At 38.4% G+C, this 11,923-nt stretch overlaps 1 protein-coding gene across 1 annotated transcript; it reads right to left on the bottom strand.

The window, feature by feature from the left end:
• Nucleotides 1-10,491: 10,491 nt before the first annotated feature.
• Nucleotides 10,492-11,544, bottom strand: LOC110888439 (uncharacterized mitochondrial protein AtMg00810-like). The gene has a single exon (XM_022135965.1). The coding sequence runs from the start codon at nucleotides 11,542-11,544 to the stop codon at nucleotides 10,492-10,494; it is 1,053 nt and encodes a 350-aa protein (XP_021991657.1).
• Nucleotides 11,545-11,923: the final 379 nt, after the last annotated feature.

The following is an 11,923-nucleotide window of genomic DNA, read 5'->3' as shown; positions in this document are numbered from 1 at the left end:
AAACCTTCAGGACTACTACAACAGCTAGAAATGCCTGTATGGAAATGGGAACTCATATCAATGGACTTTGTTACTAAGTTACCCAAAACCAGAAAAGGTAATGATGCTATTTGGGTAATTGTGGATCAATTAACCAAATCAGCTCATTTTCTACCGATGAAGGAAACCTTTAGCATGGAAAGGTTAGCCAAGTTGTATGTAGATGAAGTAGTATCCTTACATGGAGTCCCACTCTCCATTGTATCGGATAGAGATAGTCGTTTCACTTCCCGTTTCTGGACAAGTTTCCAGGAGGCAATGGGAACTCGACTTAATTTAAGTACTGCATATCATCCTCAAACAGACGGACAAAGTGAAAGGACGATACAAACCTTGGAAGACATGCTCCGAGCATGTGTAATTGACTTTGGTGGTAATTGGGATAGCCATTTACCATTAATTGAATTCTCCTATAACAATAGTTATCATTCGAGCATCGAAGCTGCTCCATTCGAAGCACTGTATGGACGCAAGTGCAGAACTCCCGTTTGTTGGGCAGAGATAGGAGAAAGTCAGTTATCAGGTCCAGAGATTGTACAAGAGACCACAGACAAAATAACTCAAATCAAGGAAAGACTGAAGACTGCTAGAGATCGCCATAAAAGTTATGCGGACAATCGCCGCAAGCCGTTAGAATTCCAAGTCAGAGACAAAGTACTATTAAAAGTATCTCCTTCGAAAGGAGTAGTACGATTTGGTAAGAAAGGAAAACTGAGTCCAAGATATGTTGGACCATTCCCAGTGATCCAACGAATAGGACCAGTAGCTTATCGGTTACAACTACCAGAAGAATTAGTTGGAGTACATGATGTGTTTCATGTATCCAATCTCAAGAAATGTCTATCAGACGAATCCCTGGTAGTACCTCTTCAAGATATAGAGGTAAATGAAAAGCTAAAATTCGTAGAGAAACCACTACAGATCGAAGATAGAAAAATCAAGTTTCTCAAACATAAACGACTAGTACTAGTAAAAGTCAAATGGGAATCCAAGAGAGGACCAGAGTACACTTGGGAACTGGAATCAGAGATGAAGCGAAAGTACCCTCATCTATTTCAGTAAATCTCGAGGACGAGATTTTTCTCAAGGTGGGGAGGATGTAACAAATGCCACTAAAAAGAATAATTAGGACAATAATTAGTCAATAAGAAAACCCTAATTAAGACACCCAAGTAATTCTGCACTAACCCTAAAATTTTCGGAATAATCAGAATCAGGATCAGGGCCCCTAAAACTCGAGGGGGGCAAACCCTAGTTTAATATTTATCTAAAAGTTACGTTGCTATGTTCTGATTGGCTGGATTTTTGAATCACCAAGGCTAGTCCCGAGTCTAGGCAGCCTATGAATTAGACTGCTTAGCTTACGGACCGTAAGGGGGTCAGGCATACGGTCCGTAAGGGAGACCCAAAAATTACTATAAATAGCCGACCTTGGGACTTGCACTGAGGAGTTGAAACGACGTTTATACCTTCTGTGTACGTCGAATTATCATAGTTACAGTACAATAAACACATACACGATCACGAGGTGCTACCGCAATCAGGGTAATAACTCGATCGCTATTACGATTCAACGTCCGATCAATTATAACTATCCAACGATTGTCCGAGTGCTGCTCAAATTGAGCTTGTACTTTGTTATTCATTGTGATTTCAACTTGAATGTTTGAGTGCTGTTCGAATTCGGACTATGCTCTGTCATTCGTTGTGAATCCATTGGATTGTTAAGTATCGCACTTGATAATAGTTGTGAGGGTTTAATCTCGTGAATTGACGTAACTGCTGAATTAGTTACTAATCCCGTTTGTGTGTGCATTGTTATTTAAATTAGGTTAGAAGGCTAATCAGTAAAGCTTATACTCTGCTCGTAAATCGGCAATGTGAGTCATTCTCTTTTTTTTATCAACTGTTTTACAAAACTCCAAATTATTTTCAAAGTTATAGTTACAGTGATTAAGTCTATGTAATCACCAAGTTACAGCCGGTATGTGGGGTTTTGTATACATTACTTATTTCCCGTCACACTTGGACAACGAGTTAGCCAAGGGGTGATCTGACCACAGTCACAGACACCATTTGGACAACGAGATAGCCAATGGGTAGTCGAGTGACAAATACTGTGGGTAGTTGATTTGATATCAGAAACATTGTAATTCCCCTTAATACTGTAGATTATAAAAAATGTGTCGTTTTCAGTAAAATGAATGATTCACTCAGTATTTCCCCGCTGACAAAACCTTTTTCAAACATGTTTCAGGTGATCTGTTGTGAGCAAGGAAAAGTGCCGTGGAGCACTCTCAGCTTAGAAAAGTGGCTCAATGTAAATAAATAAAAGAAACATGTTTTGAAAATAAAAGATTTCCCTGAGAAATCACATTATTGTAAAGTACGGGAATTTATCCCTAAGTTATGAAACGAGCAGTTTAAATTATTGAAAGATCCTGTTTTAAAAAGACTTCTGCTGTCGCCTAAATTAAATACCACGGGATTCCTGTCCCGCGGCTCCTGAAACGGGTCAAACCGGGTCGGGGGTCGTGACAGTATCAGAGCTCAGGCTGTTGATCGATTAACATGAACTAGTAGCAAAAAAGAGGTGAAGAAGAAGACACCTGTCGGGACTAGGGTTATGATTTGAAGACATCTTCTGTAGAAATCGCGACTAGGGTTTGTCAACCAAGTAGCCGTCGCCGCTGCCACGGCCACTCATCTCCCGTCGTCGCCAGCACAACCGCTTTCGCCGTCAGTTCTAACTCCGATAAGGGGTTCACACCACCGCCTATGATTCCAAAATCAGAGATTCTTGTTGCTAGAGATCGCATCTAGGGTTCCAAAAATTGAAGATTAGGGCTTTGATTTTGCACTTTGGTCGCCTGATTTTGTGAAGTGCAGAGAGCAGGGTGCGTCCGGGAAGAAGAAGAATAACACGCTTCTTTTTGCTTTCTCTCTCTTAGGAAAAATCAAGTTTCCATTATTTGCAAGAAGACCCCTCAACCTTTGACAAGGATCTTATCAACCTACCATTATTTGTTCATTGCCATTTTAAAGCTTGAAATAGATAAGTGTTTGTTTCCGTTTATTGCTTTTGCTAGTATTATTATTCTTTAGTAGTACGAACTCATTTGGTTCGTAGGAGTTGATAATTATTTGTTAAAATGGCAGAAGATAGTAAAATCAAGATCGGCAAGTTTGATGGTATTGATTATGGATTTTGGAGAATGCAAATTGAGGATTTGTGGTATCAAATGGGTTTGCATTTTCCTATGTTGGGACAACAACCCGATGACATGTATGATGAAGAATGGAAGTTGTTGGATAGACAAGCTTTGGGTGTGGTTAGGCTTTCGTTGGCAAAGAGTGTTGCGTATAACATTGTTAATGAAACAACTACGTATGGTGTATTAAAATCTCTGTCCAACACGTATGAAAAACCATCTACTTCAAACAAAGTATTCCTCATCCGACAATTGGTTAACACCAAGATGAAGGAAGGCATGTCGGTTACTTCTCAAATAAACGAGTTTAATTCGATTATCTCTCGTTTAGCCTCGGTTGAAATAAAGCTTGATGATGAAGTTCAAGCGCTCCTCCTTTTATCATCTTTGATAGTTGGTCAGGCACAATCACAGCTGTTAGTAGGCATCCGGCACTACCAAACTCACTTTTGAGAGTATTCGTGACTTGATTATAAATGAAGATATCAGACAGAGAAGCAATAGTGAAACCTCTAGTTCAAGTTCTTTATTGGACACAGAAAGTAGAGGAAGAAGAAACGATAGAGGACATTATCGAGGTAGGTCAAAGTCCAGAAAACGGGGGCAGTCAAAGAAAAGAAAATACACTGAATGTTGGAACTACAAAAAAGGTCACTTTAGAAGCCAATGTACAAAACCAGCTGCAAAGAAAGAAGTAAACAGTGTATCTTCTGAAGAATCGGGAGATGCTCTCATATGTGTGTTGAGAATTCATTGGAATCCTGGATTATGGAGTCGGGTGCTTCTTTCCATGCTACCTCATGCCCGGATTTGGTCAAGAATCTATGAATATGTAACTTTGGTAAAGTTCGTTTAGCTGATGATCAAATGCTTGATATTATGGGTATTGGGGATGTAGACTTGAAGACCTCATTGGGAACTATATGGACATTGAAAGATGTCAAGGTCATTCCTAATTTGAGGAGAAAGTTGATTTCAGTTGGTAAATTAGACGATGAAGGGATTAATGTTCACTTTGAGGGTGGACAATGGAAAGTGATCAAAGACAACTTAGTGATTGCCAAAGGAAAGAAGAAAGGCACGCCATACATGGTAAAGATTCATGCCGAAGGTGTTCATGCCATGACCACCAGTCCGAGTCCATCTAATTTATGGTACAACCGACTCGGACATATGAGTGAGAAGGGAATGAAGATGTTGGTTCAGAAAGGGAAGTTTCTAGATTTGAAGAATATGGAAACTGAATTCTGTGAATCTTGTGTCCTTGGTAAACAAAAGAGGGTCACTTTTGTGAAGACAGGAAGACACCGAAAGCTCAGAAGCTAGAGCTTGTTCACTCGGATGTATATGAACCAACATCAGTTTCATCTCTAGGAGCCTCGAGATACTATGTTACTTTCATCGATGATTCAACACACAAGGTTTGGATCTATTTTCTTAAACATAAATCTGATGTATTTGATACTTTTAAGATATGGAAATCCACTGTTGAAAATGAAATAATTTGAAGGTAAAGTGCTTAAAGTCGGACAGCGGTGGTGAATAAATAAGCAAGATGTTTATTGACTATTGTGTCAAGAAAGGGATAAAGATGATCAGGACGGTTCCAGGAACTCCTCAGTAGAATGGTGTAGCTGAGAGAATGAACACAACATTGAATGAGAGGGCAAGAAGCATGAGGTTGAATGCTGGGATGCCTAAAACATTCTGGGCAGATGCAGTTAACACTGCAGCCTACTTGATCAATCGATCACCATCAGTTCCCTTGGGTTTAAAATTGCTAGAAGAAATGTGGCAAGGAAATGAGGTAAGTCTCGAACACTTAAGAGTGTTTGGTTGTAGTGCTTACGATTTGTTAGAAGATGGTGACAGGGATAAGTTAGACTCAAAGTCCAAGAAGTGCACAATCATTGGTTATGGGTCAGAAAAATAGGTTACAGGCTTTGGGATAATGAAAGCAGAAAAGTAATCAGAAGGCAAAATGTCATCTTTTATGAAAACAAATTGTACAAAGACAGAAAGCAAAAATGTCATCTTTTAAAACTAATCCCATACATGGCCTAATACCCGTCGGGTATCGGTATACCAGCCCCATTTGTGTCGGGTTTCGGGTATGCCCGACGTGCTCAAGTATTTTTGCCGTCTCTATTGAATTGGCCTTCGGGTTAATTGATGAGAAGGCCGCCCACAACTAGTGAAGGTAGAGTGTTTCCAGAGTTGCTTCTGAAGATGAAGTTTTAAGGAGAGCAGTTTGAAGTCGTCAAAGCCTCCAAGTGGAAGATTGTTGGGTTATGGAAGATTTGACTCGAGCAGATGATTATTCCTCTAGTCTGGTGATTATTCCTCTAGGTAGAGGATTGTTCCTCTAGGAAGAGGATTGGTCATTTTTCAGTCTGATAAAGATATATTATTATTATATTCAGTAACCTAATTTGTACCCTATAAATACTTCTTATTTTTGTATATGTACACTTTGAACACCTAATACAAAGAAAGAACTAGTTACGAAGAGCGGATGTAGATCAAGCTTGATCGAACCACTATGAATCTTGTGCTCTTGTCAGTGGCGGAGCTAGCCCATTAATTTACGGGTATCCCGAAAAAATTACTGTGCAATCATACAATAATAAAAAACGATGATAAATAAAATAAAACAAATATCTAATAGATTTATCCTCTTCTTTTTTCATAGCTTGAAATCGTTCCATCACATCATCGTCTTTTACATCATCAAAAGTTTCTTTTTCGATCTCACAAACCATAGCATTTTTCAAATATTCCGGGCCCATTCAATTTAGAAAAAACATCTTTCAACAGTTTTGGTTGCAACCGATAAAATCAAAGCTAGCTTCACTACCCGATAAAACAAAGGACAAGAACTATGTGTTTCGGTTTACACCATATGACGGGCAAGATCACGTATTCAATTATAATATTGTTTTGGGTATTGGGCTAACTTTATCAATTATATTTAGAGCCTCCTTTCAATTCTATTATTATTATTATTATTATTATTATTATTATTATGAGTAAATTACGTTTTTGGCCCCTGTGGTTATATCATTTTTACTATATTAGCCCAAAATAAGAATTTTTAACATATCTGCCCCTATGGTTTCTATAACTAACCATTTTGGCCCCTAAGTCTAGAGATCATGGGGGCCAAAATGGTTAGTTATAGAGACCATGGGGGCTAAAATGGTTAGACTTAGGGGCCAAAATGGTTAGTTATAGAGACCATGGGGGCAGATATGTTAAAAATTCTTATTTTGGGCTAATATAGTAAAAGTGATATAACCACAGGGGCCAAAAACGTAATTTACTCTTATTATTATTATTATTATTATTATTATTATTATTATTATTATTATTATTATTATTATTTTGGGCGTATTTTATCATTCGAGCTTGATTATTCTATAAGTTTTCGGGTTGTAAAATGTCTTGGCTTATAAAAAAAAGAGTTAAATGCCCGGATAGTCCCTGTGGTTTGGTCTTTTTTCACCTTTAGTCCCAAACTTTCTAAAATTACCTCTATAGTCCCCAACTTTTCAATCTTCGTTCCCGGATAGTCCCTGACGTGGATGGGGGTTAGTTTTCTCAGTTAAGTTTGTATAAAATGACTATAATGCCCTTAAGTAAAATGATTTAATTAGTTCCCTCTCTATATCCAACAAAACCCCATGCCACCACCTACCACACACAACCAGCAGCACCACCCCTACATCCCCACCTGCGACCACCTACTACTACCACCACCACCCACCCTTACAACCAACCGACCACCGCCACCAATGGTTAACAGCCACCAGTCAACTAACACAACATAGCCCACCCTCAAACCACCGAGACACCACCCCCCGACATCCCTGACACCTCCCTCAAACCACCGCGACATCCCCAACGATCTCGGAAGCAGAGAATGAGGCCTCATCATCGTCATCTAAAGAAGAAGAAACCCCCAATTTCAAAACCCGCAAATAAAAAACCCCCAATTTCAAAACTCTAGTTCAAACCCACCTCAGTTATCATCCGAATCGGACTCAATCGAAGCTGCAAGAAACGTCACCGTTCAAACAAACTTCGATTTTACATAACTAAACACATAATCTGATTTTAGGTTTTAACGATCAAATGCATTTACAAAAACGAATTCAAGTGTCATACTCTGTTTACATTCAACAAAACCTAATCCAAATTCTCCATAAAAACATAGCTAAATTCCTGAGAATTGCGCAGATATTGACGAATTCAACTCGATATTTAGGTTTTAACAATGTCAAATCCCTACAGATCAAAATATCAAATCAATCAAACAAACAAACTGACCTTAGCGGAACAAGAAGCAGGGGACATGAAAGCGATGTTTGGGAGCCAGAACTGGCGTCGCTGTGGAGAACTCGTCTGGAGCGATGTTTTTTAGGTTTAGAAGGTGGAGGAGCGAACAGGGGAGATGGACAAGAGGAGGAGGCGAATGAAAGAAGATCTGCGACTGCTTTTTTTTAGGTTTAGAAGATGTAGGAGAGAACATGGGAGGGAGATAGACAAGAGGGGGGAGGTCTGCTTTAATTGTTTAGGGTTATTTTAATTTTGAGGGTATTATAGTCATTTTACACCAACTTAACTGAGAAAACTAACCCCCATCCACGTCAGGGACTATCCGGGAACGAAAATTGAAAAGTTGGGGACTATAGAGGTAATTTTAGAAAGTTAGGGACTAAAGGTGAAAAAATGTCAAACCACAGGGACTATCCGGGCATTTAAATTTTAACTCTAAAAAAATGAGATTTTAGTAAGTATCATATTTTTGGTTAAGGGTATCCTCGTATTTTTTTTTGGGTATCCTTTGTATAAAAAATAACTACGAATACGGGGTTGAGCCGTAGCCCATGCTACGGCTCGTTACATTATGGTTCCGCCCCTGGTTCTTGTTCTTGTGATTTAGAGTGTGTGAGTGTGTGAGCTTGCTGCGTTTGTTCTAGTGTTCGTGTGACTCGTGTTTTGACGTAACAAGCATAGCATATAACTTGAGTCAAGTTTTGGTTATCATACATTGTAATTTTCATTGCTTCCAATTAATGAAAAAAGAGCCGCATAGAGTTTTATGCAAGTTCCTGTTCTTCGTCCGGTTTATCTCTACGACAGTGATCGAAATTAAAGGTTGATTCACTTGCAAAATTAAGTTTAAACAATTGTATCATGCTTCTTTCTTAAGAACCTGTTATATCTTCCAATTTAAGAAAAGCAATAGAAATAGTATATACACTAATGCATAGTAAATAAGTTGAGTACGTTATATTAGTATAATACAAAAAAATATTGAGTTATACTAATTTACGTGCTATGTGTAGAATCTTATTGACTATGTTTAAGCAGATCAGAATTCCAGTTTTGGGCTTAGGACATCGGGTTTTGTTGGTTTTTAGAATCAACTAAAACTTCAAATTTTTTACTCTAAATAAAGTTTGTATTAAAATTAAAAAAAAAAAGTAACCTACATTTTAACATTCAACTAACTTAACTTGCATCTCCAACAACCAGAGTTATTATTGATCAAATTTCTTTTGAACAGCCAAAGATTTTACAACACAGTAGCAAGATCATCATGAAAAAATCATAATTCAAACCTTCAAACTAGGGTTCATGGAAGAGCATTAATGGCGGCAAGAGAAAAGGCAATGCCACAGGTCAAGATTCTCTTTGTATTTATTGATGATCAGGAACATGCCACAGATCTTTCGGCAGCTACCTCTTTATTAACTCAACTACAATATGACTAGAAAAATTATATTTCTTTTGGACAAATGTTTTTTCCACTTTGAGATGATATCAAATTTTTAGATTTTCGAAATTTAACCATGGAATATGTATTCAAAAATACTAACTCTTTTCCTTAAACTTTAACCATGGAATATGTATTCAAAAATACTAACTCTTTCCTTAGACTTTGAAAAAAATTAGTTTGACCAGCTTAAAGATAATTATTAAAAAAAAGAATGTTTATCTCAAAATAAGATTAAATGCAACTTCCTTGAGTTCCATATATGACACATACAGAACAGAAAACTCACATACTTATTAAGGTGTTGTTTGTTTTTAAAAAAAGATTTGCGCAACTTCTTCTGTCTACGCTGCGCAGACATTGCCATCCGCAAACTGTTTGTTTTTTCGAAGACGTTTCATTAAAAAAAAGTATGAGCTCTTCTTGGTGTAGACTTGTTCCAGTCACTTCTAAAATCTTCTAAGTTCTGCATAGGGTTAAACACCATCACCCACCACAACCACCACCCACCGTCCACGTCCACCACCCCCATCGTCCATCACCACCACCACCACCACCGTCCACCACTGCCACCCACCATCCACGTCCACCACCCACCACCATCGTCTACCATTATAAATTTTTAAATAAATATAAACAAAGGGAGAAATATTATCCAATTTTATACTTTCCGTAGTAACCCTAAATAAAGTCAGAAGTAACCCTAAATAAAGCTTTTAACAAAAACATACACCATCTAAAAAGTTATAGATACAAAAGATAAAATTTATATTGCACAATAGAAAAGATACAAAAGAAAAACTTATTGAAGTAAATTTATAACAGAATATTGATTTACACAATTAAACTTACTAAAAAAAAAGTAAAAACTGTTGGAGTTGATGTAAATAATAAAAGGCTTTCATTTTTCATCTCAACCAGTCATTTTCCATGTCTTCCTATCTTGTCAGCTACATTAACTATTAGCAACTGCTGTATGAATTTAATTCACGATTTGATACAACGACCATACTCCATAGTATTGTGTATATATGCCAAAACTTACGCTACTTCTCTCGTCTAAAAGAATCTGCATTTAATATTTATGACAAAATTATCTTGGTAATTACAACTCTTCAAATTTGAACAGTTTTTTTTATATATTTTAAATAAAATATAATCATTGTGCTTTAAAATGATAACATTTGTTGATATTTATGGGTTCAGATACTCCTTAGTCCTTAAGCTACGGACCAATATATCCGACTGATATATACCAACTATTTATCAGTGGTATTATTGTAGTAGAAGTTGACCATGAGGACAAATACTTTCACTTTCAGTATATTTCTAGTCATTACAAGATACATGATTATATATTAAAGGAATATGAACCGTATCTTTCTCATTGATTAATATCCAATATATAATACAAGGGAATGCCAATAATTATGGATATAAGATAATCACAAATATTTACTAATAATAGTCCCTATAATCATGATCGCTATTACACCCCCGCAGTCGAAGGCTGGCACGAAAATCTTCAAATAAAATTCTTGGTAGCCCTTTGGTGAAAATATCGGCAATATGATATCGAGACGGTACATGAAGAATGCGAACATGACCCCGCTGAACCTGTTCGCGGACGAAATGTATATCCAACTCAATGTGCTTCGTGCGCTGGTGTTGAACCGGATTGCCAGAGAGATAAATGGCACTGACATTATCACAATAAACCATGGTAGCTCGCGTGAGAGGCAGAGAGAGTTCGAGCAGCAGGTTATGAAGCCAACAAATTTCGGCAACTACATTGGCGACCCCACGATATTCGGCTTCGGCACTAGAACGAGAGACAGTCGCCTGGCGTTTGGAGGACCAGGAAATCAAATTATCACCGAAGTAGACGCAATAACCACTCGTAGAACGTCGGGTGTCAGGGCACCCGGCCCAATCAGCATCAGTATATGCCACTAGGGAAGTAGAAGGAGATGGACCGAGAGTGAGACCAAACGATGAGGTGCCCTTAATATACCGTATGATCCGCTTTAAAGCATTCCAGTGATCTACACAAGGGGCATGCATGTGCATGCAAATCTGCTGAACCGCATATGTGATGTCTGGTCTAGTGAAGGTAAGATACTGAAGAGCCCCTGCTAAACTGCGGTACAGAGTAGGATCATGAAACGGGTCACTGGATAAGGTACTGAGTTTGGCATTTGTGTCAACTGGGGTAGCAACTGAGTTGCAAGACTGCATCCCTGCACGAGTAATAATATCGGTGGCATACGACTGCTGAGACAATAACATGGTGTTCTTGTTCCGAGAAACAGAGATGCCCAAGAAATAACTGAGCGGACCAAGGTCTTTCATGGCAAATTCAGTTGAAAGAGTGGCTAGAAGACGATGACGAAGAGCGTCAGAGGAGGTGACAAGAAGAATATCATCAACATATAATAGTAAATATGCCGTATCAGGCCCCTGTTTGTAGGTGAAAAGGGAAGCATCGCATCTGCTGTTACGGAATCCCATGGTGAGAACATAATCTGTGAAGCGTTGGTACCATGTGCGAGGTGCCTGTTTCAACCCGTACAAAGATTTGCGCAGTAGGCAAACATAGTCAGGAAATTTTTATCACGAAACCCCATAGGTTGATGCATGTAGACTGTCTCGTTTAAGTTCCCGTGTAAAAAAGCATTCGTGACATCCAGTTGATGCACGGCCCATTCCTTAGATAAAGCGAGTGACAGAACAGTCCGGATGGTCGCTGGTTTAACTACGGGGCTGAACGTCTCTCCACAATCGATACCCACCTGTTGCGACCTACCATCACATACGAGTCTGGCTTTATAGCGTTCCAAAGTGCCGTCAGACCTGTATTTATGTTTAAACAACCACATACTCCGTACAA

The sequence above is a fragment of the Helianthus annuus genome, chromosome 16 (assembly GCF_002127325.2).
Source record: "Helianthus annuus cultivar XRQ/B chromosome 16, HanXRQr2.0-SUNRISE, whole genome shotgun sequence".
NCBI classification, from domain to species: domain Eukaryota; kingdom Viridiplantae; phylum Streptophyta; class Magnoliopsida; order Asterales; family Asteraceae; genus Helianthus; species Helianthus annuus.
The sequence above is the reverse complement of the archived record's forward strand: the minus strand, read 5'-3'. Positions and strand labels throughout refer to the sequence as shown.